Source organism: Nesoenas mayeri (genome assembly GCF_963082525.1).
Source record: "Nesoenas mayeri genome assembly, chromosome: 1".
NCBI lineage: Eukaryota > Metazoa > Chordata > Aves > Columbiformes > Columbidae > Nesoenas > Nesoenas mayeri.
Window position 1 is genome coordinate 184,986,021 of NC_137541.1, and position 20,290 is coordinate 185,006,310.

Below are 20,290 nucleotides of genomic sequence, written 5' to 3' on the forward strand. Positions count from 1 at the left end.
CCGACGAAAGTTGGGATAACAGCAAGTGTTTTAGTACAAGATTCTGCAACTCATGGCACAAGCATCAGAAACCCAGCCCCACTAAAATTTTTTGTGAAGTTTGTGAACTACTGTCTCCTAGCAAAAACATCAGAGGGGAGCTGCTCCCCCTGAACCAAACAAAGCTTCCCAGAACTTAGGAGAGTTTAGTGCAGATGAAAGACGTGGGCCAATAAAGCATTCAGTGATATTTTGTGTCCAGGAAGCAGCATCTTCTGGCTGCTCCCAAATTTGTAAACATGTCAAAACTTCTGACACACAAAACCTCTGTGCAGCATTCCTCAAAGGCCCCCGACTCCTGCTTTACAACAGTGTAACCTGATAAAACTGTGGGTTTTGTCATTGCTGTGAATGTGTACGCAGTGCATCAGTTTGTTATGCCAGTCACCAAACAGCAAAGTACACAAGGACACAGGGTCTCAACCTACCATAGCTGCGATTCAGCCTTAGCTCCCTTTCACTTGTTCTCTGATTAAGAGCAGAATATCCAGCAATACAAAAACTGCTTTTCATTCTTCACCACTGATACCAGAAAATGAACCATTCCAATAAAAACAGTACTCAGTCCTACACAAAGATTAAAATAGAGTTTTTATTGATGGAATAACAAAAGTGCTTTTCTTAAATATTTTTCAAAATACATTTATACATCTTACAATAATATATCCAAAATAACTGTATATACAAAACATTACCTTGTTTAATGTATGTGCTTTTTTTTTTAAATTACAAAGCAACTTTTTGGCAAAGTTCAACCTCAAGAGGTGATAATTTTGAAGGTTGGATTAAGAAAAATAGAACCTGAGGGAAAGTGACACTTAAGTCCATAACAAGCAAGAAGTTCTCTGTTTAGTTAAATAAAAATGTTTTTGTGATGTTTTTCACATTACAAAAATAACAGAAGTGAAGGAAAAAAAAAAAAAGATGATGGATACTTTTCTCATCACTTTATAAAGCAGCTTCTCATTCTTTCGGGTATAGGAACTTGAGATAAGAGCGCATGTCAAAAATGAATGCAAGTAAGGACAGCAGTGCCCTGCTGTGGCTTTCTCTTATGTGCAGTGTTTCTTAGCTGCTGTTGATATGGTTGACCTGATTGGATCTGCGATGGATTTCTTCCAGAAAACTCTCAAGCTGTTCTATCAGCATTCGTTTTTTAAACCTGTATTTAAAAGAAAGCATAACAATGGATGCACACAGCAATACATGAAACATTGTTCACTAAACTTTTACTGAACCCCGGAAACTTCAGTTATTATTTTAGGTATAGTGGACAATGAGGTTATTATATATCTCATATGTATATACACAGTCTCCTAAAGTTCTAACTTGATTTTCCATTTAATAAGAGAACACAAAACTATGCTTACTACAGTCTATTCTAGCACATTGCTGAACATCACTCAGCCCTCAGAAAGCCAGGAAAAAGAGTGTTTTATGCTTGCTGTTCCCAGAAGTAAAGTTCTGAAGTATAGAAATAAAATATATGCCAAAAGAACTATAATCCTGAAGCTGGCAACAGCTTTTAGGGATTATTTGCATGCCTTCCTGGTACATTCACGAAAGTTAAGTGAAGTTGGTACTGATGAAGGAATACCCGCTACATAGTGCAGAGCAGCTATTCTGACAAGAAAATACAAATGAAAAGTTTGAGAAAGAAGTTAAAAAAAAATACAGACATAATCCATACCTGGAGCCTCTGAAATTCTGTTCTATACTGACTACAGAAATTCGAACAGCAGACCATTTTGTCACCTTTGCTATCACCTTTGCCTTGGTGCACACAGCTCCTTGTTGCTTCCAGTGAACCACCCCCCCTTGCAACATTTCTGCATCTGAGAAGCAACTTCTGACCAGTACTTTGGCAGCTGAGTGCATACTAAGAGAGGCAGCCAAGCAAAGATCACACACTCTCAACTCAGTGCTATTCTGAACTATACATCAAGTTCCTATGACTTTATTAAACAGTGGCAAGAGCCTCTAGTCCTGGCAAAGCCTCCCAGTCCATGTTCTTGGCTCACAGAAACACAACATGTGCCCTAATTCCCAGACCACATATCTCCTCACAATCTCAGCTTGGCTATGGGGAAACAAACTCCATTCCCAGCCACTTAGTATCCCGTTGGATAGCATCACAGAAGGTCCTGAGTTGAAAGGGACCCACAAGGATCATCAAGTCCAACTCCTGTCCCTGCACAGGACAACCCCACAGTTCACACCATGTGTCTGAGCGCATTATCCAAATGCTTCTTGAACACTGTCAGACTTGGGGCTGTGACACCTCCCTGGGGAGCCTGTTCCAGTGCTTCACCACCCTCTGGGGGAAGAACCTTTTCCTAGTGTCTAACCTGAACCTCCCCGGCACATCTTCCTGCCATTCCCTTGGGTTCTGTCATTGGTCACTAAAGAGAAGAGATCAGTGCCTGCCCCTTCTCCTCCCCTTGTGAGGAAGCTGTAGCTGCCATGGGGTCTCCCCTCAGTCTCCTCCAGGCTGAACAAACCAAGTGACTTTAGCCACTTCTCATATGGCTTCCTCTCCGAATCCTTCACCAACTTCGTAGCCCTCTTCTGGACACTCTACAGTAGCTTTATATCCCTTTTATCCCGTGGCACCCAGAACTGCACACAGTGCTCCAGGTGAGGCCGCACCAGTGCAGAGCAGAGCGGGACAATCACCTCCCTGCCCGGCTGGCAATGCTGTGCTGGATGCACCCAGGACATGGTTGTCTGCCAGGGACACTGTTGGCTCATGTTCAACTTGCCATTGACCAGAACCCCCAGATCCCTCTCTGAAGAGCTGCTTTCCAGCATCTCGTCCCCCAGTCTGTATGTACAGCCAGAGCTCTGGGCCCTTACCCATCCTCATCACAGTTCTCCTCAGGAACCCCAGAGAATCCCCACACTTCAAGTACTGCTTCCCCTCCCTCTTCCTCATTGCTTTCACAACTGCTCCCTGCATGATGAAAAGTATTAATGTGGGAAATTGATAATTATTCCTTCTCATTCCCTCTAGTAAAAGCCAAATGATTCAAGCTAATAGCAAAGTGCTTTACTATTATATATCCCAGTGAAAATTAAACATGCTCATATTCTGTGCAAGTGACTGGGCAATGTTACTTTCCAGAACACCTTCAAGCCTCTCTGAAGCAGCTGTTCAAGTTAACAGCAGATATTTCCTAGAAACTTAAAACCTGGTGGAAGGTGGGGGAAAAAAACACATATTGCTGTTGGCACAAAAATTCAGGTTTACAGTGCACTGTCCAGCCCTTCAATACACCTCACTGAAACTCCTTTACTAAATGCTGAACCCTACAGCTTAATTTTTTTTCTCAAGGCAATAGAAAATTTACCTCATTAATTAATACTGTAATTAACAGAATGAAGCATGAACTCTAATTCAGCTGTTTGCTCTACTAGGAAAATTAGTAGCCTTAATGATAAGACTTCCTTGAGTAATTCTAGCTATTGAGCATAACGTTTCATTTTACTTTGTATTAATTCTTGCCAGCACTTGTATCACAAATGGGTATTGCTCAGCATTTTGTGTAAGTACACATTTTAAGCTATTAATACACATAGCAAAGCCCAAAGCTCCTAGTTTGGAGAATAAATAAAAAGGAATTTAATTTCTAATACTGAAACATCAGTTAATTTGGGAGAATTTTGATCCATGTTTTGTCAGCTTTTGCTCTAGACTATTTAGCAGAGAACAAAAAAAAAATCCACTTATTCTTAGTGCTAGGACCATAAAAGCATTGCTATGCCAATTGCAGAAACGTTGAAGACATCTCCACTACACAGGCTAATTTCTTTTAGCCCTTTCCCAAATAACTCTTCAATTTGTGCATCCAAAGTCATAGTCATCTACTGGTAAGTCATGTCTCTTGTTTTCAGTAAGGACTCCTTGTAAGCACTAATACCACCTGCCAGGCTGAGCCAAATGTGTATAACTAAGCACGAGAAAAATCTTTTTCAGAATAGAAATATCCAAGAATTTGAAACAGATATGTGATATCTCCTCATCTTTAATATTTTTATGATCAACTACCTACTTGCACCTTTCTAAAGTGATAGCTTTTCTGCTGTCACAAGAGGAACTGCGAGGCAGTTGGTTTCCAAAGAAAACTGAAAACTATGGTTTGTTTTAGAAACTTTCCTCTCCCCTCACAATTCTCTAGTGGATTAACCTCCAGAATTCAATGGGGACTGTTTTTAAACACACACTTTCTTGCTGAAATGCTCAAGAGCTTTCTTAACTTTGTGTTCAGAGTCAGAGCTCCTTGGAGCAGGGAAAGACAGCAGGCATCTCAAATCAGAATTGCATTCCACACCGTTGCAAAGGTCAGCGATCAGTTAACAAAACAAGACTATATTGACAACTCCAGAGAGTCCAGAGATGTTTCCCACAGGGAACCTTGGTTAAATGTGATAGTTTGCCTGGATAAAGAGAGAAGCAGAGAACTGCATAGGGATTGTTGGCAGTGTTATGCAGGTGGATAAAATGACCACACTAAAAAATCTAGCCTAGGAAAGAAGAGGAAGGAAAGAGATTAAGATGTCCCTACACTCAAACCAATAAAAATTAAACTTTAACAACAGTCAAGAGAAAACAGAATTGCCAACTTTTTCCACTAGTAGATACAGAAAACTGTTGGCTATGGTGAAAGACAAGATTTAATTCTGATGCATTCAACAGCAACATTCAACTGCTGCCAAATTTTGTAGGGAGTCAACTCAAGATAACTGGAATAGAGAAGCTATGCAACAGAAATAAGAATTACAGATGATCTAAAGAGCCTAATTCTAGAGGTGCAAATATTCCAACGCCTTTAAGGGCTGACACAGACTCCAGGAACAACAGTATTGTTTCGGTGCGCTGAGACAGTGAAGAAGCGTATATGATCTACAGGCTGCGGAACAACTCTGACCAGGTGATATAACAATAGGCAAATCAAGCAAAAGCATAATATAGTAATTCTTGCTACAGGATGAGCATGATCTATATATATCTATTTGCCCCACTGTGCTGGCAGCAGAAGGCTAGAGGTGCTGTATGAACACCCAGTGTTCAGTCTACCTTAAACTCTCAGCATGGTTTTATCCAAAAATTACTTTGACTTTTCTTTAATCATAAATTTGAATAATGTCACAGGAAAAAAAAAAATCTAAAAAAAGCTGAATACTACAAAAACAGACTAGAGAAAAAAAAAAATGAACTATTCTTTGAGGCTTCTGAAAATAAGCCTTAAAAGTCCAGTTATACTCATGATCCAAGCAAGTTGATAGAATTATTAGTTCAGTTCAGTTCACACACTGTTGGTTCCAATCAATTATATGTTATTCCTTTCTTTCCTCTTAGTAAAGATGTAGAAGGCTAAGCAAGTATGGTCAGTCTAAGGATGCTGTAATGAACAGTTTCTACCTGGATTAACAACATTGGCTTTAAGTCCTCAGCAAGTCTCTCTGCTCCACTGACAAACCATATCCCCGTTCCCACATCCTAAGAGAGAACTACAATATCTCTAAAAAAAATAAATCTGAAGAACAGAGAGGTATCTTTGCAGAGCATGCCTGGATCTCAAAACTGGCTTTAGGACAAGATTGAGTTGAGGCAGAATAATGAATTTCAACTGTTTCTGAAAGCCTAATCCACAGTAGTATGCAGTTCTGTCAGTTTTTCAAATTAGCAGTATGCTCACACTTGAACTTTGGAACATGAATGATTTTCTACATTTATCTTCTCTTTCTAAACCACTGTCCATCTACATTTATGGTGATTTGGCAGCTACAACTGCCAACATTTTCAGGACAAAATCTGAGGCAATAACACACATCAGAAAGTTCTTGTGTTTCTGGTTTTTTGGTTGGCTGGTTTTGCTTGTTTTCCAGGGAATTGTTTACTTGCATTGTGTTCCAAGTTCCACAGAACTGCAGAGTTGTCAGGCAGTTATGTATGGAAGTATATGGTGTAGTTTTATAAGATTAACACAACTCAGTTACCTACCTTGAAGCTTCTTTAATAATATTTTGTAAAAATATCAGTCGCGTTTGTAAGTTTCCTTGCACATGCTTCAGTAAAAAGAAGATTCTTTCATACTCTTAAAGAGAAGAGCAAAATCACAGTTATGTAAGAAATGCCTATACAGATACCTGTTGTAATAGATCTGAGTGAAATCAACAGATTTTATTCAGCTTTTGTAAGCTTTTAGGATATATCTCCTATCAACCAGGCCTGTAGTGATGACATACTGTTTAATGAAAACTAACATTAAAAAACACAGGGTAATGCAGGTTAGGATATTACTGGAACACCTAACAAGCTAATTGTGATACTGATAATATAAAAAACATGACTTTCATGAACATTAATAGGTATAACAATGTTTTAATCACTCACCCAGGAAATTTGTAGCAGAGGTTTTAAAATAAATCTTTTTCAGCTTTAAATTTATTTTGCTTCAGCCTCATGGTTGAGTATGTTTCTAAAACAGTGACCTAATATGAATTCTTTGTCTAGCTCTCATGCCAATCATCTGAAAGAGATATTTGGTGTACTTACTTCTTCCTGGTTTTCGGATCTCTTTCATAATTTGTGCTCTTAGCTCTATATTAATCTCTCTGGAACTTCTGCAATGCACTGGTTTTTTCCCTTTGCTGGGTGAAGACACTGGCAGGTTCTCTTCAGTACTCTGTTCTTTACTACTCGATTCCTCATGATTCTCCAAAAACCCATCAACATTCAAGTTATTTCCTAAATGTTCATGGTCTACATCCTCTGTGTGAGCTGCCGGTCGGTCCAGGGAATTGAACAGAGAAGAGGACATAGAAAACTCTGAATCCACAGTATTTGGGAAAACATCTGATGAAAGTGGGTCTGTAACATGATTCTCAACCACATCATCCATTGTAACCTCATTATTTGTTTCTGATGCTGAAAAAAAAAATATCACATTTGTCAGTTTCACGTTATTATCTGATAGAAGCTGATAAGTTAGTTCAGTATTAAACTCTTGTAAAAAGCTAAGCTCCAACTTGCATAATCTACTGTACATGCCAGACATAAGAAAACATGTATGTGGGTTATAACACTGAGCACATTACTATATCTCCTGGCAATTAATGGCTTAAAAAAAAAAAATCACAGGTATATTCTTTATATGAAAAAGGAAATTGCTATATGGACTATCAACAAAAGAAAAAGCACCTGTAAAATGTGCTTTCACAATGTGTTTGTCTTTCCCCATTTAACTGAACTCACAAACTTAACTTTAGTGCTCAACAGTGAACAAGACTGTTACACAGCACCTCAGCTCTAAACTAAGTGAAGTGAATTCACTGCACTACAGCAAAATTCAAATTAGCTTCATGTTGTGATACTTTTGGAAGGTCTGAATTCTCAGGCAAAAGAAGAACGTGGTTCTGACTGTTTACATTGTCTCCTCAGTTAATACAGGAAATACGTTGTTTATACTATGAAAGAGACTTCTGTCTGAAGGACCATGTTAACTCTTTCCGTAATTAACCCCAGACACACACTCAAATATTTCCTTTTCAAAAATGAGGGATAAAGTTGCCATATCTGGGAAATCAGCCAATGGCATTTTTACATAAAAAAGGTTTTGTATAAATTAAAAAGCAAACTCTCTAAAGATGAAGAAGATTCACTTACTTTTGTGAATAGGAATAGGTTTAACAAGGTCAGGCTGTGCTTGTGTGATTGGTGTCGGTGGCCCTTTTCCTCCAATGTGGTTATTCACAACCGGAGGAGTTTGCGGTCGACCTCTGAGCAGGGGGGACATACAACGTCGTCTTTTCGGAATCCCTTGCATATTTGGTTCTCCAGGTCTTTTATGTTTATTTTGAGGTCCTGACACAAATTCATCTGCTTCATCTATCATCATTCCCTGCAATTAATTTAATGAGAGGAATTCTTAAACTTTACACCAAAAACACATAATATAAAATATAATTAATGCTTTGAGGTTATGATGATGTTTACCATGTAAAAGGCAAGTATGTACAACATGCTATTATTTACTGAATTCTCAAACATCAACCAAAGTAACATGGAAAAGCCATATCAAAATCTTCCTTGACTAAAGACCTTTATCCAACAGTCTGCAAGGTAAAACAACTGAGTGGGCTGTCAAACTTCTTTTTCAGTAACTGCAAAATGACTCAAACATATAAAAGAAGAGCTCTGAATGGTATTGGTAATTTGGTCAAGTTCAAGATATATTTGGACAAAAGACAGCGTCCACACTCTTGAAGTTATGGCAAGTTTTCTATGGGGGAAATTTGGTAAAGGAAACATGACTAGGTATTACCTATGCTACAGTGACAAACGTATTTAACTTATAATAGAATTCAGAGGCATAATACTGGTTTCCAATAAAGACTGTTCTTCATGGTACAGTATTGACAGAAAAACATCCCAGATGCTTTTTTTATAAGCAGTACTTTTCCAAATACTTGTTTCTCCAATACATTGCTCTCTGAATGGTTGTCTTGGTTTTGTTAAAAACAAGTTTTTCTTTTAGTGAATTTTCCTGTCAGCTTAGGTCTTCTTACTAACGGTGCTTTCTTGAAAGCCAGATACATGTTTTTGTAGACATAGCAATGGTATGCAAGGTCACTGGACTGATAGAATGGATGTACATCCCACAAAAGGGGCAATGAGAAGTAGTGATTGAAACTAACCAAACTGAGTATACCATCCCATTCACATGATACACTTCATATAAAAGTGGGAGATTACAAGGATCTCGTCACTTCTTCTTTATGGCCGACATTAGGAGAGGACCTTGCTAGTCATCCCTGCGAGCTGAGGCCTAGTGACAGACTGAATCCAGTTCCATTTGGCTGCAGAGTCCAGTCCAGGACTTTGGGTGCCAGGTCTACATCTGCCAGAGCAGCTGCTGGGACTTTCAAGATTGGTTTTGTATATTGTGTTTTATTTTCTCTATTTTTATTAGTAGCATTAGTAGCATATTTTTCATTTTTCCAACTCTCTTCTCCCTGTCCTTCTTTCCCTCCCAATCACATGTCCTTAATGGGAAGGGGGGGGGGACAGAGGGGCTAAAGGAGGAGAGGGGAGGAAGAGGGGGTTAACAATACATCTGCCGCGGTTTTATTGTCACCCCACAATCAAAACCTCGACAATGGTCTAATCAGTAGTGCACACACTCACAACAGCATGTTTTTAAAAAGCTTTATAGAAAAGTCACCTTTTTGTCCAGTTTGAATGGGTTGCCAAATGTATGAAGCCGTCGTGGTTGATCTGGATCAAGTTCTCGGAGTGGAGAAGGTATTTGTTTTAGATACTCCTGGTAGTTTCCCATTTGTGCTATAGGTACACTGTGAACTTGATCTATCACAACAAAAGGATTTATTAATATATAATACTGCTTGCCTTATAAGAATTTAGTCTATATCCACTTCACACCATCAGTTTTCACTCTTTTATCAAATGCATTAACAAAATAGATGTGTGAATCTCACCATTATCCTTGCCTAAATGGTATTTCTAACATCATGTTTTGAGTGGAGGGAACTTGCTTAAGTGAATCCACATCTTGTGTATTCACCATTATGACAGGGAAATAAGCAGTAGTTGTCATGCATGGATGTTAGTTTTCCAATGTGTCCCATGACATTTCAACAGGGCAGATGGGTGAAAAAACTGAGACTGGGAACAAATTATAACAAAAACATAACTACAAACAAAAGCTGCATTAATGCAAAGTAGTAATGCCATGTTGCATACAGTTTTGACATAATTCTACCCAGTTTTAGCCACTCAAAATTTAATTGTTTAGGCTAGCATTCTCCCAAAGCAACAGTAATTTTTGACCATTGGAATCAATAAATCCTTAAAATCCATAGGATGGGATTCTAAACTTGTTATAGATTTAAAGTTGCCACATCTTTGATCAAGCAAAATATATGTTAGCAGAAATACCCCCTCCCCGAAGAGCAACTTCACTTGATCACAGATGTAAATCTGACCTAAGTGGTGGCAGGACTAATCCAACATACACTCGCCCTTACACTGCCCTTCTCATTTTCTCCACTTATTTAATTGTCTTCTGTTTGATGCCATAAAGCAGTACTAGAAGACACAGCAGAAAGGTAAAGGAATAAATTAGTAGACCACTGAAGTATTTGCTGCTGGCCTAAAGGGCAAAATAATCACACTGGCAGCACCCAGTGAGCAAGTTTACTTTTCCACTGCTCACAATCCGTTTCTATGGAGAGAGATTGTCACGTTCAGAACTGCCCTGTGTTTTTTTTTCTCAGATATATCATGAAAGTGGGCAAAAAGCAGTAAACAAAGAATCTTATGTAAAAGCCCAAGTCTCCTCATACAGACTAAAGGACAGAGCCATGAATCCACATCTTCTCTGTCCTTGTCATTTTTTATTCCAATAAGTTATTTTAAGAAAAAAAAAAATCTAAAAAAGTGTGGTTTAATGGCATTATCAGACATCCACTAAGTTTTAAAGAACTACACTTTTTGTCACAGTCTTCATTGTTTTTAGTACCTATCATATCACAGGTAGGCAAAAAATAAATTGTTATCTAACCTTCATCTTGTCCTTTGAGGAACTTGCGAGTACTCTTCAGTAAATTAGATCTCATTCGTGTTAACTGATCCAAAAGATTTCTTCTGGGTATGTCATAAGCATTTCTAAAAGTCTGAGGTTTCAAATCCTACGGTTCCAGTAAATAAAGTTCCAATTAATACCACATATGAAACAATATCCAGCATTTCAATGGAAGTATATTGAAAATAACAACATTACACACAGTGGTGCTTACCTTATTCAGCAAAGCTATTTGGAACCCAGCATACTCCTTCATATTGAGGTCTAGAGGTCTATGAGGAATTTCCCCAGTAATCCCCTGTAGCAGATGTTGAAAATCGTTCCTATGTGCCATAGACAGGTTGTGTGATCTGCTTCTGACCTTAATTCCAGTCTCTTGCGCTACCTTTTTGCCTACAGAGCCAATGACTCTATCGGACTCTATTTTGGCCTTAATTTGAAATAAATAAATAAATAAAATTGACAATATACTCTCAAAAGGATTAGTCAGACTTATTCATTTTAAATTCCTACCTAGAAGATTCAACAATGTGCTAATATATTATGACGACCATACCCAGGATGAGTGCTTAAGGAGTGCTTAATACATAACCACTTAATGCTTACTACAACTTTAAATATAGTGAACAGTTTGTGCCTACATCTTCTGCATATTTCTCCTCTGCTGCCCATTATAGTATCTAAGCACCAATATGCATGCAATGCTTTTATTTTCATAAAATGCCATAATTTGACTAGTAGTTCTCTGCAAATCTATCTGTACTCCCATAAACTGTTTTCTACAGTAAAAGCTAAACATTAACTTTCAAAGGACCGATTCTCCCACAACTATAGTTGTGATCAGTCATATAATGGTATAAACTTTTTAAAAATTCAATATGAGTAGTCATAACACTAGTAAATATGAAATACATGATAATACCTGATTCTGACTAGACAGACCTAAAGCCCCAATATCACATTAGTTTTGTACCAAAATGAAACATGTTCATAATCTCTAGCTTTTTGGCAGAATACAGTTGAACAAAGAGCCAAAAGTAATTTAGTAGCACTTGCCAATGTTGGTTTTGCAGTTTCACATAAATTTGTAGACTACTCAAAATCTGAATATGTACTTCTTAAGAATACTGAATCTCTACTGGGCAGAGCCTTTTAGAAGTTAGAAAAGCTTTAAGTACAATTTGCAGTGCATGTCATTACATTTCAGGAGTTTAAGATGTCTAGGTTGAGAGATTAGTTCACTTCACAGAATATTGAGCAATATGACTATGATTTAACAGGATATACTGTAACCTTCAAGAGGAAAAGTAATCATGTATATTAATCTTTCAAGAAAAAGGTGGTCCATAAGAACTCATTAGCTAAGTTACAATTACCTTCAGCACTGCCTCTTGAAGTTTCAAGCCTACTGCATTATCTTGAACAAGAAAACTTGACATGCACAGTTCACTAAAATAAAAGCGGAGGCAGTCGGGGAGAAATGCTGTAGCTGGTGCAGGAGACTAATGAAAGATACGGGCACTATTCTGAACACAGTCAACAATTTCAAAAGGTTACTTTCTACTTCTACATCTGCATCCTTATTTGAGATTCAGAATTATTTCAGTTTATTTTATATTAACTGAACACTTTCCATTTCATTTCACAAGCCAAAGAAAGGACACTTTGTTTGATTCAGATGTACAAAGTACAAATCTCTATTTTCTGAAAAAAATGCTAGAACGTCTTTAACATCTAAGGTAAGACAACATGTTTTCTTTTGGACAAAAGTATGTTACTGTCTGTACAAGTAAAAAAGCTCCTTAAATACAAAAACAAAACAAAAAACCCACAACCCAAAACAATCTCAATTTGTACCTCTATATATCTTTATAGTTCAGTCTATAAAGTCTATATTTAAATGTCAAGTTTTCTTTAAATCCAGAAAAACAAACTACTTTTTTGCTAATTACTTAGAGGAAGGTATTAAGCTTGACCTTTCTGCTCTTTTTTCCTTCAAAGCCATTGAACTTGAGTATTTTAAGACTACCCTGATATTATAATAAGTTTTTACTGCTCTTTTGCTTCAACATTACCTGCTGACTCAACTTTTTGAGATATGAAATGACACTGTAACTAAGTCCATATTCCACATTGTCAGCTATAAGGTTTGGTGCTCCCATCATTCTCACAGCTTTCTTCAAAGGCTGAAACAGGGAATATATTATATAGTCATATTTAACTTGATAAGTACTGTATGTATATGTTCAACTAACTCTATCCATTTCAAACAGAACTTTAGGTCCTCAAAGCTAGAAAAGAAGAAAAACAGACTTCCATGGCAGCATCTTTTTTGTTGTTTTAAAGCATTGTTCTATTCATACAAACTTAAATATTAACAGAGATATCATTTATGTACAAGGCACATCTGATGAAATTTTCATAACATTCAGGTCTCAAGCCTTCCACAGGACTCCAGTGAAACAGTAACTATCATTATGCATAATGTTTAGCTATTCTCTCTCAAATTAATATATATTCTACTTGAAATGGGCAATGCATCCATAGTGGAAAGGTACCTACTAGTTACATAACAAAACAGACATTTAACACAGTAAGTCATCTTACCCCAAGATAATAAGGAGGCATTGTCTTCAAATAGCTTTCAAATGACTGTCGCCATTTCAATGTAGGCTTTGCCTTGTGTACTTTAAACAAGTCATCTGATGGTTATAAAAATAAGAGAAAAAATGAAAGGCATGTCTAGACAGGATTGCATCTTTTTTTCTAACAAAAGAAACTCTCAAAGAAATGCCAGTTTCTCAATGCTTGAATTAGTATATGTACTTTTACAGATATAAAACTAAACTAAATATACACACACAAGATTAATGCTGCAGTCAGAAGATGGAACCTGATAAATTATTTATAAAATTGAATTAGTGAATGAGACAACACATTGGGAAAAATGGCTGCTAAAATAACGAAAGAAGTGAGACCAAAACATACCTGAAAGAACCATGATTAAGTAAATCTTACACATTGAGTCTGAGTCATGAAGGTCAGCCAACTGGTGACAACTGAAACAAGTTGCTCATGACAAATTCATTGCTCAGCATTACACCTTTCTACAGATGTGTGATTAATACTGGCACTACTTGCAGTAATCTATTTAGATGAGATACATTTTTCAATTGCCTACCACGTAAGAAAACTTTTTATGAAGTGGTATTTACCTAGCAATGGAAGGAGGACTGGATAATTGTAAGGCATCACAAATAAATTCACACAATTCAGCGCTGTACTAGCTTTCAAGTAACCAAAAGGATGACCAAGTTCACTGTATTTTGCACTATTGCTCACGTACACCTGCAATAAAACACATTATATCATCTGTAAATTCAAATTACTGTGTTCTGAAATTTCACATCCCATCTTGACTATAGAATAAACTCCATGAAGAACAGCAATCTATAAATTCAGCATGCACTCTACTTGCCTGCCAGCAGGTCTGTGGGGATTTTCTTTCCAGGATAAACTGGGTCAGTGGTGAAGGTTCTAACTCGTATTTATCAAAAGGCAGTTTGTCAATGACCATCGGTTCACAGTCAGTGCAGGAGAATTTCACCACAGGATGAGATGTGCGAGGTGGCTAAACATAAAGTATCCCATTGTTAGTAAGTCTGCACAATGATTAAAAAGCAGTTGTGCTATGTATGACAATTAAAGCAACACAGTTTCTTCAAAACCAGACATATTTAAGGAGTCTATTCAATACCAGATTAATATTTATTGTTAAAGAGTCCTAAGCAGTTAATTTATGATGCTAGCACTGGTTTTGAATTTGAAGAAATCTTTTCTCAATAAATGCCAGTTATTTTACCTAGTAAGTCCAGAACACTATTCAAGTAAAACTTCTTGCATATACACAAAAACTTTACTAATGGAAGTAAATCCCAGTGGGGACAAAAAACATCTTCACTGCTAGTCTGGGGCATGTCCCTTTCTATTGCCCACAGAAAAAGGCACTGTAATTTGCATGTACTGACTTACTCCAGTGCTTTTCCTCCTTGGCTAATATAACAGCTACAAAATTCAGACAATTATAATGACTGAGAACAGCCATAATTCAGAAAAAAAAAAAAAGCCTTAGAAAAACTCATATTTTAATTAGGCCTGTGAAAACTTAGTTCAATTCAAACAATTCAAGTGGTTCACATTTTAATCTTTTTATTAATCACGGGGAAAAGGCCTTTGTACCTCACATTTCAAGTATAAATCAACAAGATATTTGAAATTTCTTTTGCAGAAAGGGAAAGCTGATTTTTATGTGTGATGAAAATTAGAGCTGCACACCTTCCATTGAAGAGTTTTCAGGAAAGGAACATAAGCTCTTGTACTTAGCCCCAAGCCTCCTCAAAGGCCACTAGAATCTGGGGAAGAGCTCAGTTGGGAAGCCTCCTTCCACTTACTCTCTTTACAAAAAGGTAACTAATAAACATATAAAACGAACTCAGGAAACACTGGGTTTCTTGGACCTTCCTACCACCTCACCTTGAAAGACATTTTTCTATGTCTATAAACTCTAGCCTCTTCCTTTTATGATGACCCATTTAAAGGTTATCTGTCCACAGAACTGGTGGTGCCTGAAGTGTCTCCCCTCTGAGGAAAGTGACTGTCCAAGCACACACAAAACAGGAGGCCCAACCAACTGAAGGAACCACAGTTCTCTTCAAAAACAATGCCTCAAATGAATAGTTGTGGTGGAGTTTTTGACCAAGCCATGAAGCAATTATACTGGGAATAAAAATGCTGCAAAAGCAGCACTTGTTGGACTTGAGAAGTCCAATAATCCTTGGCTGGACAACAGAAGTATTTTTAGTTCAGAGCAGCAGGAGCATCCATTTATTTACATGTTGATCTGCCAATATAATTATTAGCAGACTTTCATTTAAGAAAGCCTTGATCGTATCATCACCTACAATAGGCAAAACAGTTATTGGGGTAGGACTGTTTGAGACAACTCCACTGTGGATCAGGTAACAGGAAGGAAAAGAAAAATACCTAACTATGGACTCTTGAACAGACAGGAGTTACAACACATACTAAGTTTAAACACTATTTTTTCAGAATAGTAAGGAAATACACTATCAGCAAATGTAGCTCTCCAGCACTGCATAAGGGAAGTCCAATGTGGAATTCCAAATGACAACAGGAATCGAGCTGCACACATAATAGTCCAGTGCTTTATGCAGTTATGAGAGCTAGACATGCTACAATTGAGATAATTTTTTCTCATCTTCTCAACATTTGGGTAAGTCAAATCTCATGACTTTAGCAGATTAGTTTAATAACTCTTCACTTGGCAAGATCTATTTTAACAATCCAAATCATGATCTGCAGTGGCAGACACACTGCACTGACTCTATAGGGTGAATGGAGGCAGATGTGCCATTGATGGAGATTACAGGGAGTACACAGGAGTTTTCCTACAGAGCAGCTTTTTAATATTCAATACACAATGGCCTTTTGCTTTTTTAAATAACTACAGAAAATTTACTTTTATTCATATATGCTAGCTTACGTTGTAGTTCAGAAGGACATTCACATTGTTCAGGGAATGTGGCCACAGACTACATTCCAAAGTATTTCAAAGGACTTTATATTTTTTTAAACAGAGGAGGTAAAATTTCTGAAAAGTTCAATGAGTTTGGTAGTCAGCACACTAGTTTCAGTTGAAAAATAATTCAGTAAAAATAATCACAAAATGTAGGGAATAATTATACAACTGCATTATTTCTTCTTTAATGATTTTCAAAGATGAGTGGAAATACAAAAATATACTATAATAATAATTTCTCAAACAAAACAAAAGGCAGTCACATACATTTTTTATGAAAGAGAACAAATAAAATTAATTCTGTGGGTTGTATTTGAGAAAATGAAGTAAGTTTCTCCATTTGAGATAAGTTCAAGGTATGGCTAAAGTGCACAACTGCAGATGAAATTACATTTGCCTGCTAGAATAAACTATCATAAGGATTCAAAATTGAGGAGATCATACTATCTTCTATTAATACCATCTGCGAGGCACTGGAATTTGATAGGCTATTATCAAAGTGCCACCTTATTTCTGGTTTGACACTTTGTAACAGAGTTCAAACAGAAACACAACATGCATGTACTACATCAACAAATAAATCTGTTACAGGCAGTTTCTTAATGCTTCAAAGCCACTAAAAAACAAACCCTATAATTTTATCTGCTCATTAGTAATTTATCCAAGATAACTGCAACACAAGTTTACATGTGTGATTCCTTCTCGGGTCAACATTGTTTTTACATTTGGTACAATAAAGTATGTATCTCAAGATATTTTAAAATAAGTGGACAGAAAATCCTGGAATATTCCCCCCATGCACAAACCCTTAGCCTTATCTAACTTCAGTACATACCAGTGTTGGAGAATTTTGATCTGGCCAAAAGGATTCAGGAACAGGCCAATGACCTATAGGAACCCCAGTTTTAGGGTTTGGTCTGACATAAATAAGTTTGTGACAGCTGTGCCAAGGTTGCGGTCCAAAGGGTCTAGATATATCCACCTGCCCATCTACAGAAGAAAAAGGCTTTATGAGTCAAAATAGTGCTAAAACTCAAAAAGAGTATTAAGCAACTGTGAAAAGTTTAAGAACTATACCCCCAGGGAAGCTCTTCCTGCAGTTAATATTATTTCTAAGAATAGCAGATAGCTGTCAGTAGGCATTTCTGCAAAAACTCAGAAACTATGAGAAACCACATATGCATTGAACATTTACAGGATCAGAGCTGAGAAAGACAATTATCTGGAGCCCTTCACAATAATCACATTCTTTCTCCTCCCATTATTATTACCAGATAACCTTCAAATCTCCAAGCGTTAAAAAACCTGATACACACGACTAATGCTGCTGGACTAACTTTTATTGCAAAAAAGCGAGATCTAAAAAAAAAAACCTCACAAATACTTCCCAGTAACAGCCAGCTAAGCCATTTAGAATGAGAGGTTAAGGCTGCACAGTCATATTTAACTCTTTTTAACTCTTAATGCAGCCACTTCACTACACTAAACAAAAAAACAATGAGTGTATAAACTCACAGTATTTTCATATTAAGCTATTTACATTTCTAGCTGGTTGAAAACTACTGCTTAAAACTCATGAACCCATGTAACTTGACATGAAAAACTGTGTTTAAGACTACCTGAGTACTATGACCAAACACAGAGGTTTTACACAGCACCTAGCAGCTACAGCCAGTATTTTGAAAAAGTACAAGAGAATTTCAGACATAGCAGGTACTTCATGTAGTAATGTCTTTTAAACTGAAACAGCTTTCCTTTTGTTTTGGCAACTATTACATTGTACTGATAGTCATCCCTGTCATTTGATATCACAGTGTAAAAAAAATCTCAAGTACCATCAATTGGTGAAGGATCTGGTCCGGCTTTTTCAAAATTAATTACCACTCCACTTTGCACTTTTTGCACCAATGACTCAAGACACTGATTCAGCATTCTTGGAGAGCACACACAATATGATCGACCTAAAACAAAACAGTCAAGGTAAAGGTGCCTCAGTGTTTCTGACCTTATTTTAACTGGGATTATTCAAAACTTTACTCACCACACATATTGATTTATATATGGATCACTGATTCAAAGCTGTTACCAAACAGTCCCTCTTCATTTAAGCGGCAAAGCAGCCTAGTGAAGCAGTGACAGTGCTACAGGCACCTCATTGGAAATCTTTGGGTTTTAGCCCCTTAATGACTTGAACTCAAATTCTTAGTTGCATTCACGGAAAATGGGCTCCCCCTTGTGACAGACATCAACACTTAACTGTCCATGAATTTCAGTCAAAGCACTGTTAGTATAGCCTACATTACAGTCAGAAAGCATTGGAATCAAATCCTTTTGGAATGCTTTTTAGATCACTGCTTGCTCTCTAACATACCCCAACGTATCAGAAGAATCATCATGTTTTTAATACAGAATGTAATGAAAAACTTTTAGAAAAAATTATAAAATTAATGCATGAGTTTAATCTGGAATATAATTTCTAAGAGATTAAGAATATAAATCATGATGGAGCAAGAAGTAACTATTTTGGAGAATTATTATGTATTCTACATTGCAGAAATTCCACATTGCAGAAATTCTACATGCTCTGGAGGGGAAAAAACAAAACAAAAAAAACTCAAAACAAACAAACAAACCAACCACAATCCAACAGGTTTCCTTCATTTTTGGTTTCTTTAGATCAGAGTATACCATGAATTTAGCAAAACTATACTGCAGAACAGACTCAATTCTTACATTAAGTTGTCTGTAGCTTTAATGCAGTAAGCGTCTTTAGTTTTATTGTATCAGAGTTCTGAACTTTTACAATATAAGAACTTAGAAATACTTATTCCACCGCATGTACATAATCAATAGAGCTAAATTGAATTAATTTTCATTTTCAAAAGCCCTGACTTTTCAAAAGAAACCAGGGCACCCACCTCCTGTGACTTCGCACATAGGTGTGATTGCGGAGTCATCCACCGGTACCCCCGTCATCTGCTCTGTTTCCGGTGCTGTAACACCAGGCAAACGGAGAACCAAAGCAAATAACCTCTGATCCCATCGAAAGGGTTCCTTAGTCAACTCACTTCCAGGTAGAGGAGAATTTAGAGGTAAATGGAGCTGTAAAGGAATTTAAATCTGTGAACATACTGCTTTGAAAAAAAAAAAAAAAAGTTACATAGTGATGACAAGTCACTATATAAACACACTTATAACCCCTCTACAGATACTTATAATTTGATTCAGGTACAGTACATTACAAGCAAGACACCCATCCTTTAATCCAACACTTGAAACATTTCAAGGCAACATAATGCATGAAGTTGAGAGTTCCAAACCAAGTGGGAACAACAACTTTTTAAAACTGGTCTAAATTTCAGAATCAATAGAATATTTTCTTTAGAATTTTGGCAGGAAGAACTGCTTCACCACAGTGTTCTTTTGTTCAAACAATTTTCTGCTGAACAGGCCCATTCTCAGCTCAGTCTTTTCCTCAGTTCAAGATAAAAAGCACAACTGAATGAAAAGGTAATGTTAATCTAAAACTCATACAGAAGAAATATAACTCAAAAAAAAAATCTAGCTGCCAGGATCACCTACTCAAAATAATTGAGCTTCAATAAGTGAACTAATATGGTAGTTATGCTATAGAATTGGAATGCAGAGACTTTACATAACAGGTGTATCCATAACCATGCCTGTCCTGTAAGTGAAAAACAGAGATTAAGATTAAAATCAACACTGCAATGCACAATGAGTTCTCACTTCTGGGTAACAGATAACAGTAGCCACAGCTACCCATACAGGGAAGAGTTGCTTGCCATGTGCCATTGTATTGCCTCTGTCTGGGAAGAACTAAACAGAAGTTTCAGTTCCAAATACTGAATATACCGCCCAGGGACACACATAAATGGGAGCATTTCTTTTTGCTTTAATTCCCAAGAGAGTCTGTAAATATATTCAAGTTTCAGTGCAGCAGGCTTGAAGCCTGAAAATACAGCAACGGTCAGGATATTATTTATTTACCACCAACAGCAACAGCCAACAGAACATCTAAAATTCC

General features: G+C 37.0%; 1 protein-coding gene across 2 annotated transcripts in view; it reads right to left on the reverse strand.

The window, feature by feature from the left end:
• Positions 1-789: 789 nt before the first annotated feature.
• The window catches only part of INTS6 (integrator complex subunit 6), a 44,041-nt gene continuing 24,540 nt past the window's right edge, over positions 790-20,290 (reverse strand). Inside the window, exons 5-18 of one of the 2 annotated variants that reach the window (XM_080344005.1) lie at positions 19,164-19,347; positions 18,081-18,206; positions 17,081-17,235; positions 14,125-14,277; positions 13,862-13,994; positions 13,254-13,348; positions 12,722-12,832; positions 10,861-11,076; positions 10,626-10,752; positions 9,267-9,409; positions 7,709-7,943; positions 6,599-6,970; positions 6,044-6,137; positions 790-1,201 (exon numbers count right to left, since the gene is read on the reverse strand). In XM_080344005.1, the coding sequence (XP_080200131.1) occupies positions 1,108-1,201; positions 6,044-6,137; positions 6,599-6,970; positions 7,709-7,943; positions 9,267-9,409; positions 10,626-10,752; positions 10,861-11,076; positions 12,722-12,832; positions 13,254-13,348; positions 13,862-13,994; positions 14,125-14,277; positions 17,081-17,235; positions 18,081-18,206; positions 19,164-19,347 (2,238 nt within the window). In that variant the 3' untranslated portion in view covers positions 790-1,107. The remainder of the gene's footprint in view (positions 1,202-6,043; positions 6,138-6,598; positions 6,971-7,708; positions 7,944-9,266; positions 9,410-10,625; positions 10,753-10,860; positions 11,077-12,721; positions 12,833-13,253; positions 13,349-13,861; positions 13,995-14,124; positions 14,278-17,080; positions 17,236-18,080; positions 18,207-19,163; positions 19,348-20,290) is intronic. The other variant, XM_080344006.1, reaches the window with a different exon arrangement.